This window comes from Mesoplodon mirus (assembly GCF_964341445.2).
Source record: "Mesoplodon mirus genome assembly, chromosome: 4".
Lineage (NCBI taxonomy): Eukaryota > Metazoa > Chordata > Mammalia > Artiodactyla > Ziphiidae > Mesoplodon > Mesoplodon mirus.
In genome coordinates this window covers 83,117,821-83,140,270 of record NC_138979.1, presented here as the reverse complement: position 1 = coordinate 83,140,270, position 22,450 = coordinate 83,117,821, and the positions used below count along the sequence as shown (strand labels likewise).

The window sequence follows — 22,450 nt, the reverse complement described above, 5'->3', positions numbered from 1 at the left end:
TGCCATGGCTAGGACTTCCAAAACTATGTTGAATAATAGTGGTGAGAGTGGACATCCTTGTCTTGTTCCTGATCTTAGAGGAAATGCTTTCAGTTTCTCACCACTGAGAATGAGGTTTGCTGTGGGTTTGTTGTATACGGCCTTCATTATGTCGAGGTAGGTTTCCTCGATGCTCACTTTCTGGAGAATTTTTAACATAAATGGGTGTTGAATTTTGTCAAAATCTTTTCTTGCATCTACTGAGATGATCATATGGTTTTTATTCTTCAATTTGTTAATATGGTGTATCACGTTGATTGATTTGTGTATATTGAAGAATCCTTGCATCCCTGGAATAAATCCCACTTGATCATGGTGTATGATCCTTTTAAAGTGTTGTTGGATTCTGTTTGCTAGTATTTTGTTGAGGATTTTTGCACCTATATTCATCAGTGATATTGGTCTGTAATTTTCATTTTTTTGTAGTATCTCTGTCTGGTTTTGATACCAGGGTGATGGGTGTCCTCGTAGAATGAGTTTGGGAGTGTTCCTTACTCTGCAATTTTTTGGCAGAGTTTGGGAAGGATGGGTGTTAGCTCTTCTCTAAATGTTTGATAGAATTCACCTGTGAAGCCATCTCATCCTGGACTTTTGTTTGTTGGATGATTTTTTTTTTTTTTTTTTTTTTGCGGTACACGGGCCTCCCACTGTTGTGGCCTCATCTGTTGTGGAGCACAGGCTCCAGACACGCTGGCTCAGAGGCCATGGTTCACCGGCCCAGCCGCTCCACGGCATGTGGGATCTTCCTGGATCGGGGCACGAACCCGTGTCTCTTGCATTGGCAGGCAGACTCTCAAGCACTGCGCAACCAGGGAAGCCCTATTGGATGATTTTTAATTACAGTTTCAATTTCATTACTTGTGATTGGTCTGTTCATATTTTCTATTTCTTCCTGGTTCAGTCTTGGAAGGTTATACCTTTCTAAGAATTTGTCCATTTCCTCCAGGTTGTCCATTTTATTGGCATAGAGTTGCTTGTACTAGTCTATTATGATGCTTTGTATTTCTGCAGTGTCTGTTGTTACTTCACCTTTTTCATTTCTAATTCTGTTGATTTGAGGCTTTTTTTTTTGTTGATGAGTCTGGCTAATGGTTAATCAATTTTGTTTATCTTCTCAAAGAACCAGGTTTTAGTTTTATTGATCTTTGTTATTGTTTTCTTTGTTTCTATTTCATTTATTTCTGCTCTGATCTTTTTTTTTTTTTTTTTTTTTTTTTTTTTTGCCGTACGTGGCCTCTCACTGTTGTGGCCTCTCCCGTTGTGGAGCACAGGCTCCGGACGCGCAGGCTCAGCAGCCATGGCTCACGGGCCCAGCTGCTCCGCGGCATGTGGAATCTTCCCGGACCTGGGCACAAACCTGTGTCCCCTGCATCGGCAGGTGGACTCTCAACCACTGTGCCAGCAGGGAAGCCCTCTGATCTTTATGATTTCTTTCCTTCTACTAACTTTGGGTTTTGTTTGCTCTTCTTTCTCTAGTTCCTTTAGGTGTAAGGTTAGATTGTTTATTTGAGATTTTTCTTGTTTCTTGAGGTAGGATTGTGTTGCTATAAACTTCCCTCTTAGAACTGCTTTTGCTGTATCCCATAGGTTTCGGATCATCACATTTTTATTGTCATTTGTTTCTAGGTATTTTTTGATTTCTTCAATGATCTCTTGGTTATTTAGTAACATATTGTTTAGCCTCCATGTGTTTGTGTTTTTTACGTTTTTTTCCCTGTAATTGATTTCTAATCTCATAGCGTTGTGGTCAAAAAAGATTCTTGATATATTTCAATTTTCTTAAATTTACTGAGGCTTGATTTGTGACCCAAGATGTGATCTATCCTGGAGAATGTTCCATGTGCACTTGAGAAGAAGTGTAATCTGCTGTTTGTGGATGGAATGTCCTATAAATATCAATTAAATCTATCTGGTCTATTGTGTTATTTAAAGCTTATGTGTCCTTATTAATTTTCTGTCTGGATGATCTGTCCATTGGTGTAAGTGAGGTGTTAAAAATCCTCCACTATTTTTGTGTTACTGTCGATTTTCGCATTTATAGCTGTTAGCAGTTGCCTTGTGTATTGAGGTGCTCCTATGTTGGGTGCATATATATATTATTATTGTTATATCTTCTTCTTGGATTGATCCCTTGATTATTATGTACTGTCCTTCCTTGTCTCTTGTAATATTCTTTATTTTAAAGTCTATTTTATCTGATATGAGTATTGCTACTCCAGCTTTTTTTGATTTCAATTTGCATGGACTATCTTTTTCCATTCCCTCACTTTCAGTCTGTATGTGTCCCTAGGTCTGAAGTGGGTCTCTTGTAGACAGCAGATATATGGGTTTTGTTTTTGTATCCATTCAGCAAGCCTGTGTCTTTGGGTTGGGACATTTAATCTATTCATGTTTAAGGTAATTATCGATATGTGTGTTCCTATGACCATTTTCTTAATTGTTATGGGTTTGTTTTTGTAGGTCCTTTTTTCTCTTGTGTTTTCCACTTAGAGAAGTTCCTTTAGCATTTGTTGTAGAGCTGGTTTGGTGGTGCTGAATTCTCTTAGCTTTTGCTTCTCTGTAAAGCTTTTGATTTCTCCACTGAATCTGAATGAGATCCTTGCTGGGTAGAGTAATCTTGGTTGTAGGTTCTTCCCTTTCATCACTTTAAATGTATCATGCCACTCCCTTCTGTACCTTGCTCAGAATCATGCAACTGCTCCCAGACTTTGTCAACAGGTTTGTAAACAGCCAGAATGTTCGTGGAGCATTATCTGCAGAACAAGAACAGGATTGATGGAGGGAACTTCTGTTTGCAGAGTGGAAAGGACCTCACTGCTCTGAGGGGTGGGATACTGGAGCTCTCTCCTTCTTCCTTTCCACCCCACCGCCCAACTCGCCGGGGTGGGAGTATTGGGTGCACCCAGGGTCTCTTGAACTGTGGTATGCGTAAAACTCCCCAGGGAGTTAGTGAAAGCTGTGAGTTTCCTAGCCTCCTCCCAGGAGAATCTGACTAATTAAATCTGGGGTTGGGCCCAGGGAGATGCATTTCTAACAAGCAGCCTAGATAGTTCAAGTGCAGGGATCTAAAGTGTCCTTTGAGGAACACTGGTCTAAGGGCAAATCTTGTTTCTGCATGTGGGCAGGCATGGGCCTGCTGCTGGCTCTGGCTGGGCCGATCACCTAACTCCATGAGCCTTGGTGTGATCATCCGCAAATGGGAGACTCAGACGCCCTTTAAGTGGTTAGGTTCAAAGGCATCATGGATATGAGACCTATGGGTTTCCAGCCAGTGGGAGCCCCTCGCTCTTAGGACTTCCATGGGAAGGTCATTCCAAGAAGAAGACAAGACACTGGCAAACTTTCTTTGACCCAGAAAAATCTGAAAGCTTGGGGGAGCCCTGAAGTCACAGTAAATGCTCACACCTGCAGGCCCACATGTCTGCACAGTCCCAAGATCCAGGCCTTTATCTTGTCTCTTCCTGCCAAGCAAAAAGAAAGGACACGTAATTATTATTATTTTTTTTACAGTAACAGTATGGGGGTAGGTGCCATCATCCCCATTTTACAGAGGAGGAAACTATACTCAGAGAGGTTAAGCATGTTGGCCCAGGGCACACAGGAGTGGGGCACCAGGGTATGAACTTGAGTGGTTCTATTTCCAGACCCGGCTGCTTTGGCTCTCCCAGCCCGCCTTTCTCGGAGATGCTCTCATCTCCAGTGGGAGAGGGTGAGAGACCACCCCCTGGGCTTCCTGGTCCCAGATTGGGCAGAATGGCCTGGCCCACTTTTGGCTGCAAGGCCTGATGGGGGTGAGGCTCAGCTGCTTTGTAGGGGCAGGGGCTGACGGCCATCCCAGCCCTGGCAGCAGGACTCTGTACGGTTCAACCAGAGGCCACCCATGGGGAGAGCCTTCTTGGAGTTAGCTGGAGCTGAGGGCCACCTGCCACCTTGGTCCTGCTGGCAGAGCAGTGTTCCCTGCCTCTTCCAGGCCCTGGGACAATCCTGCCTGTCCAGTCCCAGCGCTGCGGTCTTGGAATGAGGGTGTGTGGGGCGTGGACTTCGGGCTCAGCCTTGCTTTCTGGTCTGGAAGCTAGGGGGAGGGGACACTAGCCAAAGGCCGGTGGTTCCAGGTGTCACGTGTTCTGTGTAGGCCGGAGGGTTCCAGATGCTAAGGGAAGACAGGAGGGAGGGATTGGGCTTGCCCTGGCTGTCAGGGAAGGCTTCCTCTAGGAAGTGACAGTTCACCTGAGCAAAGTGAGGGAAGGGGGACAAGTATCCCAAACCAGAAGCCCAGAGACAAGGAGCTCCGAGCCATGCCCTGGGCTGGGCGCCACTGCCAGGCGATGGGGAATGTCATTTCTTCCTCTGGGCGCTCACCTCCTGGTACAGAGACAGAGGCCAGGTATGGGATTCCGGCACTGCTGCTGTGACAGGCTCCTGCTGCAGCTGTGGGTAACAGGCTCAGGAATTAAGAATCATGTGCTGGGGACCAACATTCAGCATCTCACCGAATTGTCACAGCAAATCTGCAAGCTAGATACCCTGGTTACCAAATGAAAGAGGAAAACAGGGATAGACAGGTTCAATAACTTGTCCAAGGTCACTTGGCCATTAGATGGCTGGACTGGACGTTGAGCCCAGACTCTGATCCGAAGTCTGCGCCCGTTCTTTCACTCATCCCATGGCCCCCCAGCCTTTGTCCACTGCCCCCTCAACGGAGCGGGACCCCAGCCGGGGCTGGTCTCCAGCTCCTCCTGCGGGTGGAGGGAGCATTGTTTCAGGTGACCAGCGTCCCGCTCCTTTGTCCTTTGGATGCAGAGACCAGGCAAGGCTGGGAACCGGGGTTGTCCAGGCAACGGCCCAGCTTCAACTCTAAAGCTGCTGGGGGTGGGTGGGGTGGGAAGTTCAGGGCCCTCAAGGGATGTGCTGACAAGGGAGGGGGAGAAAAGCAGGCCCGGTTCTCAGCTGGTCTAAGGAGCTCACTCCCCTCACGCCCCCTGAGCTCTGCCAGCCAATTCCCCCAGAGGCCCTCCTGGCTCCCCCTCCCCTCCCACTCCATCCCAAGGGTCCAGATCCCATTTCCCAGGAAGAAAGTCTCACCAAGGCGCCTGGAGGGAAGTGCAGCCCAAACTTCAGTGGGACTATTTACAGCTGTGTGAGTGATTACTGTAAGGTCGGATCAGGCGAGGTTCACTGGTCCGAGAGAAAGGGGCCAGAGAAGTCGCACCCGGGCGAGGGTTGGGCAAGATTTTATAGGGCAAGAAGGGAAAGGGGTGTGGTGAATCTGGGAGGGCGCAGGGTATTCCTTATTTGGTGGTCTCTTCGGGTATCCTGGCAATATCTGGTGCCGGTTACATCAGTCTTGGGACCGCTAGTCCCGCCCCTCGAAAGGCGGGAAGGCTGGGCTGGGTGGAAAGTCCCCAGGTCAGTTCCTGGAACTGGGTGGTCCGGAGTTTCGGTCTGATGCAACCTGTGAATCTGATTGCGTCCCCCTGCCTCGGGCCAGTTGGCCTTACATCCCGACATCTTTGGTGTAATGGGGCAGCGTTCTGATCTCTGGCTACTTCATGCTGAATGAGGGCATCGAAAGGGGAGTCGGGAGACCAGAGGTCCGAGGCTTAGGGGAGACCAGTGGGGGGTTCTGTAGGAAGCAAGGTGTAAGGACCGAGGAGCATTTGGTTTGTGGCCACCCGAGAGACTTCCTCCATGCGCCTGCGAAGGAACCTAAGAAAACAGGGGGCAAACATGAGCAAGATACAGATGAGAATTAAGGGGCCTAAGATTGGTGTTAGCCAGGTATAGAGGGTGGATCGCCACTAATTGGGAATTGGGGAGGCGGACTGTTGGTGTTTGCGTTGGAGTTCTTCTCTTAAGCTATGGAGGGCGTTTACGTTGTCTTGGACGAGTCCTGTTTCATTGATGTAATAGCAGCATTCCTCCTGTAGGAAGAGGCAGGTACCTCCTTTGTCGGCCGTCAGGAGATCCAGGGCTCATCGATTCTGGAGAGCGACTCGGGCTATGGAGGTGATTTGGCGCTGGAGAGAGGAGATGGAGGCGGCGGAGGCTTCAATGGCTAGCTGGAGTTTATGTTCTAAGTCGCGGGATGTTGAAACACCATGTGTTAGAGCTCTCGCCCCACGAGGCCTGCAGCGACCAGGGAGGAGGCGAGAGAGTGCCTGCGACTAGAGGAAGAAAGATGGCTCTTTTCCATCGGGTAAAGGGCGGCGTGATTAGCAAGGAAAATTCGGCTTGGCTATACAGTGTGAGTTGTGGGACGAGAGTAACGGGGATACATGGGAAGGGGGAGGAAGAATTGATCTCTTTTGTGAGGGAACCACTGCACCACAAAAACATGCCTGGTGGTGCTTCAATTGATGTGTTTACCGTGAGGGATGAGTTACAAAGAAACCCAGTATCAGCTAGATTTGGGCGGCTGCCGTAACAGATGGTGAGGTTTTTTGAATCAAGAAATATGGGGACTTTTAACGGGGAAAAAGGTGGGTTTGGAGAGGTGTAGGAAGTAGAACTGAAGGGCTGGTCGAGTGGGACAGCAGCCAAGGGTGGCCGGCCAAGATAGGCACATAGAAAGCAGTCGGAGATGTTACCTATTCCTGTGTGGTTGAGTATCTGTAGTGTTTGTTTGGTCAGTTCGGCTGCTGCTGCTAGGGCCCCAAGGCATGGTTGCCATCCCCGAATGGTTGGGTCTAGCTGTTTGGAGAGGTAAGCCACGGGGCGGTAGGAAGGCCCTACAGGTTGGGCAAGGAGTCCAGTGGCTATTCCGGCCCGTTCATCCACAAGAAGGTGAAACGGTCGGTTTGGGTTGGGCAGAGAAAGGGGAGGAGAAGATATCAGAGCGTTACGGAGGGTGAGAAAGGCCTGTCGAACGGCGGAAGGAGAGGTGAGGGGTCCTTGAGGGGTTTCTTTAGCGGCTAGATATAAGGGTTTAGAGAGGAGAGCAAAGTTAGGGATCCAGTGTCGGAAAAATCCTATAAGGCCCAAAAAGGAGAGAATTTGTTCCGCTGTTTCCAGAGGCTGGAGTTCACGGATAACCTGGGTGCGATCGGTTGTTAGACCTTTTGTGGTAGGGGTAAGGTGGAGCCCCAGGTAGGTTACAGAAGATACAGATAACTGAGCCTTGGCTGGAGAGACCCGATAACCGCGAGAGCCAAGGTAATTGAGGAGATCGGCAGTATGTTGTCTTGAGAGGCTGAGAGATGGGCTACAAAGGAGGAGGTCATCTACATATTGAAGGAGTGTGCTGGGGGTAAGGGAGCAGGAAGTGAGGTCCCGTGCCAGCGCCTGACTGAAGAGGTGAGGACTGTCGCGGAAGCCCTGGGGAAGAACTGTTCAGGTGAGCTGACTGGAAGTATGAGTATCCGGATCCATCCAGGTAAAGGCGAAGAGGAAATAAGAGTCGGGATGTAGGGGGATAGTGAAAAAGGCATCTTTGAGATCCAGAACCGTAAAGTGGGTTGTGGATGGGGGGATATGGGAGAGCAAGGTGTATGGGTTTGGTACTACTGGGTGGAGAGGAATTATGGCGTCATTGATTAGTCGGAGGTCCTGGACCAGGTGATAATCCCCAGAGACCTTGTGGACAGGCAGGATGGGGGTGTTGCAGGGAGAGTCAGTGGGGATAAGGAGTCCCTGGTTTAGGAGTCTGGTGATAATAGGTTGTAGGCCCCTAAGGTGAGTCTCAGAGATGGGAAATTGGGGCTTTGATGGAAATTTGGAGGGGTCCTTTAGGCGGATGAGGACGGGGGAATAGTGTGTTGCTATTATGGGCTTAGAAGTATGCCAGACTTGGGGATTGATTGGGTTCGGTGTGATTGGAAGAGGGGGATAGGAGGGGGAGGGTTCTAAAGACAGGCCGAGAAGAGGAAGCAGGAGTTGGGAGGAGGGGACCTTAGGGTCAAGTCTAACCAGCTGGAGGGAGGCCCCTAAGTGGAAAAGGACATCTCGGTCTAGCAAGGGAACTGGGCAGGATGGTATGACTAAGAAGGAATGAGTAAAAGGGAGTCCTTCGATATGACATGGGAGTGGACCGGTCTGGAGTGGGAAGAATGGTTTGCCATCAATACCCATGACCGAGATCTGGGAAGGAGAAACTGGCCCGGAATAAGTAGGCAGGACCGAATAGGTAGCCCCCGTGTCCACCAGAAATGAGATGGACTTACCCGCTACCTGTAGCGTTACCCTGGGCTCGGCGAGGGTGATGAGGGTCTTCGAGTCCGGGCGCCGTCACTCGTCAGCCAATCCCAGCAGTTCGAATGGTAATGCCGTTGCGTCGGCCTGCCCCCCCCGCGTGGAGACGCTGAGGGAGGGCCAGTCGTAGGGCAGTTACTCTTCCAGTGGCCCGTTAGCCCACAGCTGGGACAGGGCTTAGAAGGAGGTCAGGGACTGGGACATTGGCGAGCCCAGTGGCCTTCTTTTCCGCATTTGAAGCAGGCCCTTGGCGGGGTTGCCTTTTGCGGACCCCATGGATGCTGTGATCCATGGGAGATGGCCGGCCTTAGGGCGGCTACAAGAGCTTGGGTTTGGAGGGCCACCTTCTGGTGCATCCGAGCCTGTCGGCTGGATTCTGCCAAATCCTCACGGCCATTGTAGACTTTAAAGGCCATCTTTACCAGATCTCGAATAGGGGTTTGAGGGCCGTCTTCTGCCAGTTTAAATTTCTTTTGGATGTCCGGGGCTGATTGGGTGATAAAATGGGTGGCTAGGACCGCTGCCCCTGCCGTCGTGTCTTTTAGTTTTTCAAAATTGACTACCTTATGAGCGGCAGCCTGCATGCCAGCCAGGAGGCATTGGATCATGATGTCGCATTTACAATGGCCATCTTGGCCATCCTGATAAGTCCAGCCTGGATCGGTGCCAGGAATGGCAGTCGCTCCGACAGGTATGGAGTTGTCAGTAAGGTGAACCTGATCTGCATGGTTTCGGGCAGCAGTTTATTCTTTCCCTCTCGTCAGAGGTCAGAGTAGAAGGTAGGATCACAAAGATATCGTGCCAGGTTAGATCGTAAGCTTGAGAGAGGTAGCGAAATTCTTTGATATAGAGGGAAGAGTCGGCAGAAAAGGGGCCTAATCGCTTTTCTATTTGAGAGAGATCTTGGAGGGAAAAGGGAACATGAACTCTAACTAATCCTTCCGCTCCTGCTACCTCCCTCAGAGGGCAGAGGAGATTTCGATTTTGGGAGTCGTGAGAGCGTGTATGTGCACTAATTGGCGAGGCAAGGGGCGTGGGAGGAGAAACCGTTGAGGGAGGCGGGGGAGCAGTTGGATGGGCCGGAGCGGGTTCGGGAGGAGGAGGGACCGCTTCAGGGTTGAGTGGAGGTTGGAGAGGAGCTCTGGAGTGGGGAGAGGCGAGAGACTCGGGTGGGTCGGCTAGTGGAGAGGGGTCATCGTCAAAGGAAATTAGGGGCTTGGATGTAGGAGATGTCTGTCTGGCAAGAAGGATCTGGGAAGTGGAACAATCGACGCGGAGGGAAGGGCGGGAGCGTAAATACCAGAAGGCCTGAGCATAGGGGACCTCGGACCATTTGCCCGTCCTGTGGCAGTAATTATCTAGATCACGGAGGATGTTAAAATCGAAAGTCCCTTCAGGAGGCCATTTGGATTGACTGTCTAGAGGATATTGTGGCCAGGCCACAGTGGAATAGAAAATAAGCCGTCGGCGACGGAGATCTTGGGAGAAACCGAGGGCTGTAAAATTAGCTAGGAGACACCCCAGGGGCATCTTAGAATCTGGTTTTGATTGTGAGGTTCCCATGACCCCCAGTCTGTCCAGAGGGAGAGAGGCGTCCCTGGTCCCAGTCTCCAATTCACGGCAGGTCGGAGGGTGGTCAGGCTATTGGGACGTCTCCACAATCACCCGAGGCCCGGCGGGTCGGAGAGCAGTCAGGCGATTAGGACGTTTCCACAGTTGCCCGAGGCCCAGAGGACAGAGGAGTCCCTGACGTGGCCGCGATTAGGGACAGGGAGTCCGGTGGGTAGGGACTCTGGGGTTCGGAGGGAACAAGGGAGGGGGACTTACCCGTTTTCTGTCGGATCGGGTGGATGAGTAGAGGTTCCCTGGTTGTCTCCTGGGGGAGGGGAGGAGCGGCCCTCGCGGTAACCCGCGGGGCTTGGTACCCCTCCCGGGTTTCGGCACCAAATGTAAGGTCGGATCTTAACAAACGGCATCGCGAAACAGAGGAAAGTTTCAAGTGAGCTTTATTAGGGGGCGCTCCCGGGCGAGGTTCACTGGTCCGAGAGAAAGGGGCCAGAGAAGTCGCACCCGGGCGAGGGTTGGGCAAGACTTTATAGGGCAAGAAGGGAAAGGGGTGTGGTGAATCTGGGAGGGCGCAGGGTATTATTCCTTATTTGGTGGTCTCTTCGGGTATCGTGGCAATATCTAGTGCCGTTGGTCCTGCCCCTCGAACGGCGGGAAGGCTGGGCCGGGTGGAAAGTCCCCAGGTCAGTTTCTGGAACTGGGTGGTCCGGAGAGTTTCGGTCTGATGCAACCTGTGAATCTGATTGCGTTCCCCTGCCTCGGGCCAGTTGGCCTTACACCAACCTCTTCCCGGCATTTGTGACTCAGGTTTCTGTCCTGCTGCATTGGTTAGCAGGACTCCCTTCCTGGGCACATGGCTGCTACAACCTGGTTTTCCTTCCGGTGGGAGGTCCTCAGACAGGAGCGGCCCCTTTTATCTGGGGCACCTTCTCCCTCAAGAACAGGCAGACACCCCACGCCCCACTGGACGGATGGTCGGTCCTTGTGGAGCCCTGCACGCTTTGTGCCTCTGCACTTCTTCTGGAACAAAGGGTGGCACCTCCTCCCTCCTCTGGCCTCTGCCTCCCACATGGAGCCTGTCCCTGGCTCAGACCCAAGCACGATGGGAGCAGAGCGGCGGAGGAGGGAGGCTGTGGGAACCACTCTCCCAGCCCCGCTGGGGGTGTCGGGACGCTGCAGCTGCCGTGACAGCCAAGGGCAGGCGGCAGAGAGCAGGGACCAGTGTTTGCTGGCTTCTGGGGAGGCATCTATTGCCAGGGCTGCAAGACTCCTTAGAAATCTGGGCACTTCCAAGTTCACTGAGCAAGGCAAAGCGCTTGGCAACCCGGCAGGACTTTCCTCTCTTTGGTTGTCTCTTGGGGAGGGACAGGGAGCTTGGGAGCGCAGAGCTGGGAACCGAGGCAGCTCTGCCCACGTTCTTCGCATTACACCACGCGGCCGGCTGGACCGAGGGGCCTCTCATAGGATGACAGCAGGCCTGGACTCCGGGGAGGCAGCCAGCGACTCAGGAAGGGCGGCACAGGTGCCCGCAGGCAGCAGCGGCAACAGCTCCTACCGTGTGCATTCCAGCACTTTCTCAGAGGATCAGACCCAGTAAATCCCTGTGGAGCTACATGCAAATGGGATTCTTCTTTCTGAATTAGTTTTTTGGCAGCTCCCTTGTTTGCGGGTGGGATGAGGTGAAAAAAGTTGGCAAAGAAAGGCATACTGACATTCATCTTTTTTACGTAGTAGAATCTATAGCAAGGACGTTTCTTACCGCGCTGATTTGACTGGAAATGGTTCTGACTCTTGGTGCCCCCGGGTTAGGGTCCAGCTCCAGGGGACTTGAGTTCCCCGGGAGCTGCTTTGTGCTCCGGGGCTGTCCTCCTGAGTCCTGTTCCTGAAGGTACAGAAATAAGGTTTCACTGGGGAGAAGGGTCCCTTAGAGCTGGGTAGGGGGTGCCCCTTCACCAGGAACCCAGAGTATCCTGGAAGCCTTCACTTCAGGAAGCCCACAGGGACAGGAATACAACACAGTCACCATCGAGACTTAAAGGGCATTTATTATTTTTTTTGAAAGGGTGGAGGGGAACTTTACAAGGGTCGGAAGCCGCTAACCAGAAAGGAAGATAAATAAAATACAAAGCCAGTATGTTGTGGCAGAATTCCAGAAAACACACTGAAAAAATCTTTACAGTTTAAAACTGCTTCACTTTATACATAATTACAAATTAATATACAGCATCTGTAACGTTCATTTAGCATTTGAGAACAACAGACGAGAGCAGAGATATAAGGTGCATGGTAATCACCCTCCTGCATGTCCTGGTGTCCCCAGCACACCCGGCGGGGCAACACGCCAGAAACCTCAGGCTAAACCGCGACCGTGGGCCAGCCGACCGGGCAAGCCCCTGTCAGTGCTCTGGAGCTGCCCATCCTGGCAGGTGGTCACAAAAGGCAGAGGCATTCAAGCAGGGTGAACACTGGGGTGAGCAGAGACTGGGCTCAGCCTGGGTGCCTGGAGCAGGCTGTCACCGTCTGCGGCAGGAGACTTTAGCCAGCTGGGTCTGCCTGTCTTTAAACCTTAGCAAGATGGAGAATTCACTCAAGGCCTGTCGAGCTTTTGACAAATTAAATCCGATTGATACATGGAAAGAAGCCTTTGTTTTTTTCCCTCTTACGGCAGCACTAAAAGACTTTTCACTTTAAAACCTGGCCAGCAGGCAGTAGATCCCAAAGCTCCGGTTAACTAGGAATGTTACGCTACATGGAAAGAAAAAGAAAATGAAAAACCGAACCAAAACAATCTCTTTGCCCCTTTCCTTGTCTCCGAGGGTCAATCGGAGAAACAGCACCAGGTGGGGCTGTGACCCCAGGACCACAGGTGTGTGTGCCACACTGTCCCGCTGCAGGAAGGCAAGGCACACATCCCTCAACCGCTGCCACCGTGGAACTGGAAGGGTTCTTTCTGGGCTTCCACATTCCAAGTGTGTCCACACCCCTTGGCAGTGTCGGGGGTCCCCTCCAAGCCACCCTCTTCATGGCTGCTGAAGCCCACTCACCAGGACCGTCTCTCTCAACGCACTCCCACCCCAGTCCCTGGGCTTAGCTGTCCTCTGGGCACAACTGGCCCCCCCATCAACGCTGTATCAACAACTGCCGCTCCAAGGCCGATACCAAATCCTTGGGGAGAAAGAACCGGCTATGGAAAAAGAACTTTGTGACCAATGGATGAAATATAAAGTACTTCTGTGAACGGTACCTTCGGGATGGAGTTCTGGCCCCTAAGGTTATGATGCTACCTTTTATTTAAGGCGGGGCCTAGTTATAAACCCTACACACTAACACCCACTCTCCAAATAAAGGTACAACAAAGCCCAAGGATCTTAAAAATGTGTGCTCACTACTGCTAATACTAGGGTCTTGGGAAGATAACAAATAAGGGAGAATATTAGCAAAGGAACAACTTTTAGTGGTATTACCCTGAGACATGAGAGGAAAAAAGGTAAGATTCGTACCTTTCCAAAAAAAAAAGTCTTGATAAGGATTTCTTCCCCACAGACAGCTCTCATGGGGGCTGAGGATGGAATGTTGGCAAAGGCTGAATTATGGCAATCTGCCTGTTTTTAACCCTCTTCATACTGTTAGCATAGTTGATGGTCCCAAAAGTGAAGCTGACTGTAGAGAGCGTTTAAAGTGCATATGCCACCCGACTGGGATGACGACCACTGAGATGATGGAAGTTTTGAGAGAAGATGCAGCCTCCTTCCAGGCAACTCACGAGATTCTGGAACTCTGGATGGTGTTTCCATCTGTCCCCCAAAACCTAAACACAAGGAAGGCCAGGCATCTGATTTCTGAAGCTAGAGAAGCATGGCCCCTAGCGTGGGGACACTGGAGAACTGAGTCTGAGCTGTCCCGGGAGACAGCCCCTTCTCACATGAAGGACACCTCAGTAACCAGGACAGGCCTCAAGGTCAGAGGAGACCTCAAGGCCATCAGCAAAAGCAGGAGCAGCAACAATCCCAGGTGGTTGGTTCCCCAAGCGCAACAACAAAATCCCCGAGTTCCTTATCAAAGGGGGAGAGAGGACGAAGGCATGGAAAAGCACGGGTCCCGGTAAATGGTTCTCTCTCTGCACCGCACACTGTTCTGGGGGAGATGTCTTCTGATTCTGATTCTAAACTTGTCCAACCACAAGGTGACCAAAGTATTTTAAGTTAGTGGGGTGCAGGTGAAGGGGAAATCACCACTTTAAAAAACTATCACCGAATAATCAAGGCAACCGAAACTTCACAACTAGTTGGGAGTAAAAGACCCTTTAAAGTTGAAAGCCACCTGTGCAGCTATATACAGAAACTCAGCGTCCAGGGTGCTTTTTGTGAAGAGCCTGTGTTAAGGCAAATCCCATCAGCACTGAGCCCTGGTTTCAAGCCCAGAGACAGGGAGGCCCGGCCTACACGGACAGAGGAAGGAGGATGCAGGTCCTCCTTCACCAGCCCCACCCCTCTTCAGCAGAGCTTCTCTCTGTGGGACGGGGACCCACAGAGGTGAACCTGAGCCAGTGACAGGGAGAGACGGCTGAGCTCCCTGTGGATCTAAGAAAGGCATGACAGGCTGGCTGTACTCAAGCTGAGCTGTACGGACTGGCGGCAGGAATCAACCTAACCGTTTGCTGTTTAGGGTCTCTGTGGGGGGGCGAGGGGGGGTAGTACATTAAGGTTCAATAGAAAATCAGCTGGTTCTGCTCAAGGTGTGTTTCTGAAGGGTAAGAAATCTCCATGACAAAACTAGGCAAATGTAGCCCATGGGTGGCAAGTTTCTTAACTCTCAAGCAAGGAAGAAGACATCCCTTGATCAAAGTATGAGGTGAGGGTGGGAGGAGGGAAGGAAATGGACCCCTCCCCCAACCTTAATTTTCCTTTGGGCCTTCGAGGCACTTTGACAGACACGGGGGAGTAAGGAAGCAGCACCGGCTGCTTGACTGGACAGTTGAAACCGTTGGGCTGTTGTGTTCACCCTTAAAACACACACACATACACACATGCACACAACACACAAATAAATAAAACAAATCTAAGCTAAAAATTTTAAACCAGACCTCTTTCAAATAAACTGAAAGATAAATATCTCCATCTGCAAGGCCAGCTTGCAATTCATCAACAAGCACCAAGTTACAGATTTTTTTGTTTTTAAAAAGTATGTTCAAAGACCCATGCTCCTGAGGGGCAAAAGGCAGGAATCAAAGACCATATTTAAAGCACAGAATTTTCCAGGGTTTCCCCTCCTGGGGGGTTAACAAGTGTGGCAGGTGCAGGGGCCTCAGGGAGAAATATCCTGCACCTCCCCGCTGGTGACAAGCCTCAAGGAATACAGATCAAAACACAGTGGGACAAGAAAAAGAGAGAAGGAAAAGAACAAACAGGCAGCATCTGTGGATTCTTCAAGGGGTAGAGTACAATAACCAACAGGCCTTTCGTTTTTAAAACTTTTCAAAGAAATCAAATTTTGCCAGGCCTCCTGATAGAACTTTCCAAGACATACCTTCTGGCCAGCTCTTCTCTCGGTCTGTACTGGTGGGAACCACTTCATATGGGCCTAACACACCCATCTGAACCTGCTTTTCGGCCAGCTGCCTAGTACAGGGTGGGCACCCCCTGACAGCAGGAGAAGCAGGCGGTCCCTGCACGGGTGGAGCGCGGATGGGGCCACCCTCTCCCACGGCGACTGCCAGGCAGGAGCAGATTCCCTGGGGAGGCACCTCGAGGTCTCAGGAATACTGCCAGGAGGCCATGGCCACTGCTGAATGGCCAGTGACAACCAAAAAGTGTCACGCCACAGGGGTGATGGTGAGGAGGCCTCTCTACTTCGTCTGTGCCCAGAACATGTGGGCACACATCTTGGAAAGCCAATATATGATTTCTTTTAGACTTTATAAAATTAGATACATTTTTTCTTTTTAAAGTGACTGAAACACCAAAATCAAGGTGTTTCAAGATCATCTGCTTTTTAAAGACATCAAGCCTTCTCTCACTGGTTCTCACAAATGTTTGCCGTCCCTTCTGAAGTGAAATGAGAAATACACGCGAAAAGGGGTGAGGCATGCATGGGGTGAGTTTACTGGGAGACGGCCTGGGAGGGCTAGTGGGTGAGGCTCTGAGTGCGCGCTCCCTGAGCAGTGGCGGGCAGTGCCCCTCGTGCGGGGCTTGAGCTGAGCCCAGCAGGCATCTGGTATAGGCCGTGCACAGTTCTGGTGCACTCCACGTGTATGTGCAGATGGGCTGTTCAGATGATGTCCAAACTATCTGTTGTTTGATTTTTGGTTCTGTTCCCCAAAATTAAAGGCATAAGAGTCTCAGACAGCATTTGGAAACATTCTTTCAGCCTCTAGGAATTCCTGACATGTCCAAAACCATCGCCTGGACTTCTGGGGCCACTACTCTTGGTGTAACATCCACCATCCAGCAGGACTGGCCCCAACCCGAGAGGTGCTGGGTTGCCAATCCTGAGCCTCCTTCCCCACCCTGACCCCCAAGACCAGTTGTTCCTCTGGTCCAGGACCTGGGCAGTGCGGGAGAGCTGGGCGCCGCAGGACACAGGCATCAGTGTAGGAGAGTGCGCGAACAGGACAGTAGGGGTTGGGGCTGTAACCGTGGCGGGACAGGAGCGGCTGCCTCGGAGAGGAACGGGGTCAGCAGAAGATCTCCTCCCCCTCTGCGGGTACTTCAGATGCAGGGCCATCTGGAAAAAAGGAAACCAAGGCAGAAAAAGAAATTCAGAAAAACTGCTCTTTTCACTGGTAAATTCTGTTCTTTCCTCCCCAAACACAAGTCTTCTGGGATGCAAACAGATGCCGGGCTGGTGGGCAATGACATCCGCCAGCCGGGCCTCCAGGTGACGTAGTGCACGAGGTTGTCAGTGATGTCTTCCGTGTCTACAGCTCCTTAAACTTTACAGAAACACTAGGCTTGCTGTTTATAAACAGGCCTGGAAATAGGGATTTCTCTTCAACCTCCCACACAGAAGGGAGAGAGCAATCCTAATGAGAAGGACTCAGACCTTGTGCAGTGTGATTTGATAGCACGCCCTGTGGCGGCAGGCAGGTCATTAATCCCGAGCTTCAGCTTCCCAGTGTGTCTGGGGGTCAGCAACACCTCTCTCACAGTCACCTGCAGGATTAAGGCAGCCCTCAGAAAATGCTCACCAAGCACCTGTTGTTAGTATTACTGGACCAGGCCTAGAAAGGCAGGGAGGACTGCAGCTGCTTCACTGAGGTTAGTTTCAGCTCCTCAGCTGGACAGTAAGTGTGAGAAATGAGCCCGCACTCTCTACTTCGTGCACATGCCACACAGGGTGGGTTCTTAAATGTTCCTTGAATCTGTGTTCTCAGTGTAAGTTCCAACAGTCCTTTGCGGGCAGAGCAAGTGGGTTAGGTGAGATGTGTATGGTTCAGCTTTTACACACCTGAATGGCAGCCACCTCTTTTTAACCACTCCCATGCTGCTAAAGCCACCCACTCTTCAGAATCCAGGGACTACATGGCCAGAGGGAGACCTGGTGTGTGTAACTCACCACTGGGCTGCGAGCGGCTTCCTTTGTTCTTCTTCTTTTTCTCCTTCTTTTCCTTTGGCTTAGCTAACCCAAACAGGCGGGTGGACGTGGACACTGGGGTCTGGCTCTGACCCTCTGGTACTCTGTTTGTCTGGCTGGTGGAACCCAGTATGTGAAAAGGCCCCTTTTCTTTGTGTGTCCGAGAGATGCTGTTCCTTTTTGGGGACACTGAGAGTTCTGAGTCCAATGACCCTGATTTGGCTACAGAAGGTGCTGGTGGCAAGAGGGTCTCCTCAGGATTCGGAAGGAAGGATGGGATCCTCAGCAGCTTGGTGTGTTGATGTGAAACCTGCACATGGTCAAGAGAAGGGGTCTGACTTGGAGGCCGGCAGCATCCCCAGTGCCTACTTAGTGAACACTACCTGAGGTCACCGGCTGTGTCAGTAGGTCAGCCCTGTGTGCACCCACTGCCTTGGACTCCAGAGAAATGGTAAAAAGATTCTCATCTTCTCAGTTCCATTTCCTCCCTCCCTCAGGTAGTATCTATGAAAGTGCTAAAAATATCATCTGATACCATTACTATTTTTATTATCAGCAACATAAAGAATTAACAGTAGCTTGGAAGAGGCAGCTTAGAACTCCCATTCCCTGAAGAAGCAGGAAGAGCTGCTTATCCAACGACTGATTTACACGGGGGTGTAGATAATTATTTCAGGGCTAAGAGATTATAAAGTTCTGTTCAGGTTAGAGGGCAGGTGGACACGTGCTTATACCAAGATCCTAGCCAAAGGTTAAACCAAAGATAAAGAGAGATAATCAGTCTAATCTGTGCTCCCGCTGGGCCTTGCAGCCTTCCCTGTGGAAGCCATCCTTATGTCACGAAAAGCACACAGAGCCACTGGCTACTCCCCCCACAGATGTGAAAAACTCTGCAGGAAGCTAAACTGCTCCCTCTGGAAGATGTCAGTTTCCTTTTCTTTCATGATCCAAGGTCAATCGATCAAACAAATGGCAACCTGAGTATCAGCAGACAGGAGGATCTGTGTGCACCCAAGCTTCCCACCTGCCACAGGTGCCCCGTTCCAGAATAACCGTAGAACACCACTGAAATAAACTCGGGGGTCAGCGTGCTTCCCACATACGTGATGCCTTCCCATATAGGTAGCAGCTGCAGGAAAAGAAAGGTTTCATCCACTGTAGCAAGACAAATTAGGAATTAAGCAGAGCCCAGATGTCTGAGCATCCCCGAGCAGGAATATCCTCTCTCCGTAAGAGGGGCTGCCTTCCATCATTTGCCGGGATGGGCTCCTCCCTGTAGCTGACGCCCACTGACCCCACCACGTGGGTTCTTTCAGGAACTCAGGCACTGTACTCCGGGGGGACCTGTGTTTTCGGTGTGTTGTCCCCATCCAGCTACAAGTTCCTTTAGCTGGGGACCATTCTGATTTCTTCTGTGGCACAGGGCAGAAGGGTTGCTCCCAAAATCCTGGACGGCTGACTGCCATCTTCAGAGATGCTGAGGTTACTCCAGCCTAAGCCACTGAGGGCTGAGGGAAGTGCCAGGCATCCATTAACTCCCCTGGCCAAACCCCAACCCATCATGCTGAGAGATGCAAAAAGGAGAAAAAGACTCACTTCCTCACCTGCCCCCTGGTGGTGCATAAACAGATCTGTAGAAGCAGCCTTTATATTACCTGCCTACTTTCCTCCGCTGCTCAGAGGGTTCTTGGTTATGCGGGTCGTGACCCGGCCCCCCAGCGCCCCGTACCTGTCCGACGTCACAGTCAGCGGGCCTCTGGCTGAACCAGTCGGCCTCCCGCTTCAGCTGCTCCTGCTCGCGCTCAAGCTGCCTCTGGGTGGCGCGCAGGCGCTCCAAGTCGCTCTGGTAGGCGACCTTCCTCTGCTGCAGCTCGTCGTGCTCGCGCTCCAGGTCCTGGCGGCCACGCCGGAGCTGGTCCTCGCGCTGTGCCAGCCGCGCCTCGCGCTCCTGCAGCGCCCTCTCGCGGGCCTCCCACTCGCGCTCGCGCCGCCGCTTCTCCTCCAGGTGCTGCGCCTGCTGCCGCTGCAGGTTGGCCAGGTCCTGGCGCTGCTTCTCCAGGCTGCGCTGCTTCTCCTGCTCGATGAGGGAGCTGGGCCGCGACGCCGTCCGCGTGAGCGCCCGCTCGGTCAGCAGCAGCTTCTGGTCCTCGATGTAGCTGTCCTGCTGCAGCACCACCCCCTGCGGGGGAGACGCATGAGGGGGGACGATGCGCCTCCGCCCGGAGGACGAGGATGCCACCCCAGACTACGGCCCTCCCCTGGTTTCTAAGCTGCTCTGGGAAAATGTTCCAGCGTAACCCTTGGCGGGAACCAAGTCTCAATGTCAGTGGTGTGGGGGACTCGGATTTTGCAGTCAGCGGCTTTGTCTGGGGTGGGAGTGTGTGTTTTGGAGGTGGGAGGAGGTAGGAACTGGACTGGTTAGAAATTGAGTATATTCCCAGAAAGCTGTGTGGGGAGGGTCACCCTACCCAAATACCACACAGAGACATGGAATATGGAAACTTACAATCCTACCAAAGGCCTTCCAGACTGAAACCATCTCCTCTGTGCATGTCAGCACCTCATGTGCTCTGGGGCATGGCTGTCAAGGGTACCTGCAGTCCACCATGTGCTCATCAAGTCCAGTCTTAGCGGGTTGATGATACTCTAACCACTGCATTCTGGAACCTTTCTCATCATGAGAGCCAGTCTTCTCTAGTCTGAGGGCCCCATTTACCCATAAGAAACCTATAGACCTCAAAGATCCAGGCCAACAATACCCTGGTCACTGATTCTCTCGAAACAAGGAAGTGAAGGGATAAAGGAGAAGGGCACATACCTGCAAAGTGCTGAGGAGCTCATGGAGATGGACGACACTCTGGATGACCTGCTGCAAAAGGAATCAAAGGACCATCACCTCAGACTCTGAGGCTCAGACCCCAGCATGCTGCGTGTCATCCGACAAGAACCCAACCTACCACACAGCAAGGGGCTTGCATTTGAACAAAGTACTTTCAGACTGAAAGCACCACAGAGAATAAGCCGGTACAAGTAGCCAAGAAAAACAAAATCAGACGAAGTAACTGTGTATGTAGGAGGGAAGTCAGCACACAGTGAAAGGTATTACAAAGCTCCAATTATTTAAAATGACAGGCACAAAAATGGCACACACACCAATGTAACAAAACAGAAAGCCCAGAAGCAAACCGCAGCATTAGTATATGATACAAAGAGCATTTCTAGTCAATGGAGAAGGAAAGAATATTCAGTGAATTGTTCTGAAAAAAACTGGCTAAATCTCTGGAAAAAATTAAGTTGGGATCCACAGAAAAAAACATTCAAATGGATTGAAATGTTAAGTGTAGAAAAGAACTGTAAAAGAGCTGTGAGAAAATGTGAGAATGTTTTCTGATCTTGAAACAGGGAAGGCTTTTCAGAGACAGAAACAATGGAAGAAACCACACACACACACACACACACACACACACACACACACACAATTTCAACTTTTACTATGTAAAAATGTATAATAAAAAGGCAAAGGAAACAGTGAACAGAGCAAGGCAAAAAAAAACCCTTTAATTTAAAAAAGGCTCTCGTAGATCAATAAAATAATGAATATTCTAGTAGAAAAACAGGCACAGAACATAAACCAGCAATTTACAAAAGAAATACATATGGCCAATTACATAACACATTAAAAATGATTCAACCTTATTTGAAATCAGAAGAATGCAAAAATAACCGCTTGAACTTATCAACAAAATGTCAATTAAAAAATAATTCCCAGTGTTGGTGAAAGTATGATGAGAATGGATACTCTTGTACTGACAGGGATGAACGCTGTATAACCTTTCTAGAGAGCGGATGACATGCTGAGGAAATAATCAGAGCCGTGCAAAAAAAAGTATGAGGATGCTCTTGGCTGCATCATTTAAAAAGCAAAAAAGTAGAGAAAGAACCACTGGAAAGATTAAATAAATTATGGCACATAACATAATAATATGCAGCTGTTAATTAGCATGGTTTTTTTTTTGTTGTTGTTTGTTTCTTTTTTTGCGGTATGCAGGCCTCTCACTGTTGTGGCCTCTCCCGTTGCGGAGCACAGGCTCCGGACACGCAGGCTCAGCGGCCATGGCTCACGGGCCTAGCCGCTCCGCGGCATGTGGGATCTTCCCGGACCGGGGCACGAAGCCGTGTGTCCCATGCATTGGCAGGCAGATTCTCAACCACTGCGCCACCAGGGAAGCCCAATTAGCATGTTTTGTACAAATACCCCCTGGGGAAACACTTCTGGTGTGTTAAGAGAAAAAAAGCAGGATATGAAGCTCCAGGGAGTAGTGAAACAAATTGTATAAAACTATGTTTATGCAATTCACACTCACACATAAAATACATGTCCTGTATAAGAAAAGGCTGGAAATATGAACACCAAACGTTTAATAGTAGCTATTTCTCAGTGGTACTATGTTTACTTATTTTTTTTCTTTTTTACATTATTGGATGTTTTCCAAATCTTCTACCACAAACATGTATTCCTTTTATAATATTTAAAACACAAAAACTTAATTATCAGGCTTAGCTCTTCTGAGAATATGATTTGCCCCTCATTTCACTTTATTCTTAATTAACAGCGAGAGGGAGAAGTCACAGCAGACCAGCTGACTCTGGCTGAGCATCTGTAGTGTATCATCCATGCTGGAATGCCTGAAAACCACTGGTCTTGTACTGTCTCTTATCTGACTCTTCTCACTAAATATGAGGGGAAAGTTGCCAGGTGAAAAAATCAACTAAGGGCTACTTTTTAAGCAGCACCAGAGCACAGCAGCCTGTGTGGGAGCAGGTTTACTTCATTCAAGGATGGACACGCTGAAGGGGGTTACGATGTCAGCGTGTAGACTAACATGCCAACAAACAGAAGACAACAAACACCCTTCTGTGTTTTAGGGAAAAAAGGAAAGATTTCCTTAACCTGAAATTTCAAAAGAAAGCTCCCCAGAGATTTAAGGTATTCTATTAAAAGCAGGAAGAAACACAGAGAACACCCTGAGAGGTACACCCTAGCACCCCACTGTCCTGTGTCCGATTCCAGCCTGCTGACACAGTC

At 50.4% G+C, this 22,450-nt stretch overlaps 2 protein-coding genes across 14 annotated transcripts in view; one reads left to right on the top strand and one right to left on the bottom strand.

Moving 5' to 3' along the window:
* The window catches only part of LOC309803026 (kelch-like protein 25), a 106,553-nt gene that overhangs the window by 76,308 nt on the left and 7,795 nt on the right, over nucleotides 1–22,450 (top strand). The window lies entirely within an intron of this gene.
* AKAP13 (A-kinase anchoring protein 13) overlaps nucleotides 11,820–22,450 on the bottom strand; it is a 369,334-nt gene continuing 358,703 nt past the window's right edge. For 7 of the 9 annotated variants that reach the window (XM_082618886.1, XM_082618887.1, XM_082618889.1 and 4 more), the window contains 4 exons: nucleotides 20,183–20,233; nucleotides 19,094–19,543; nucleotides 17,347–17,674; nucleotides 11,820–16,515 (listed from right to left, as the gene is read on the bottom strand). In XM_082618886.1, coding sequence (XP_082475012.1) covers nucleotides 16,466–16,515; nucleotides 17,347–17,674; nucleotides 19,094–19,543; nucleotides 20,183–20,233 — 879 coding nt within the window. In that variant the 3' untranslated portion in view covers nucleotides 11,820–16,465. Of the gene's footprint in view, nucleotides 16,516–17,346; nucleotides 17,675–19,093; nucleotides 19,544–20,182; nucleotides 20,234–20,861; nucleotides 22,096–22,450 lie in introns of those variants that run through there. The other 2 variants (XM_082618888.1, XM_082618892.1) reach the window with 2 other exon arrangements.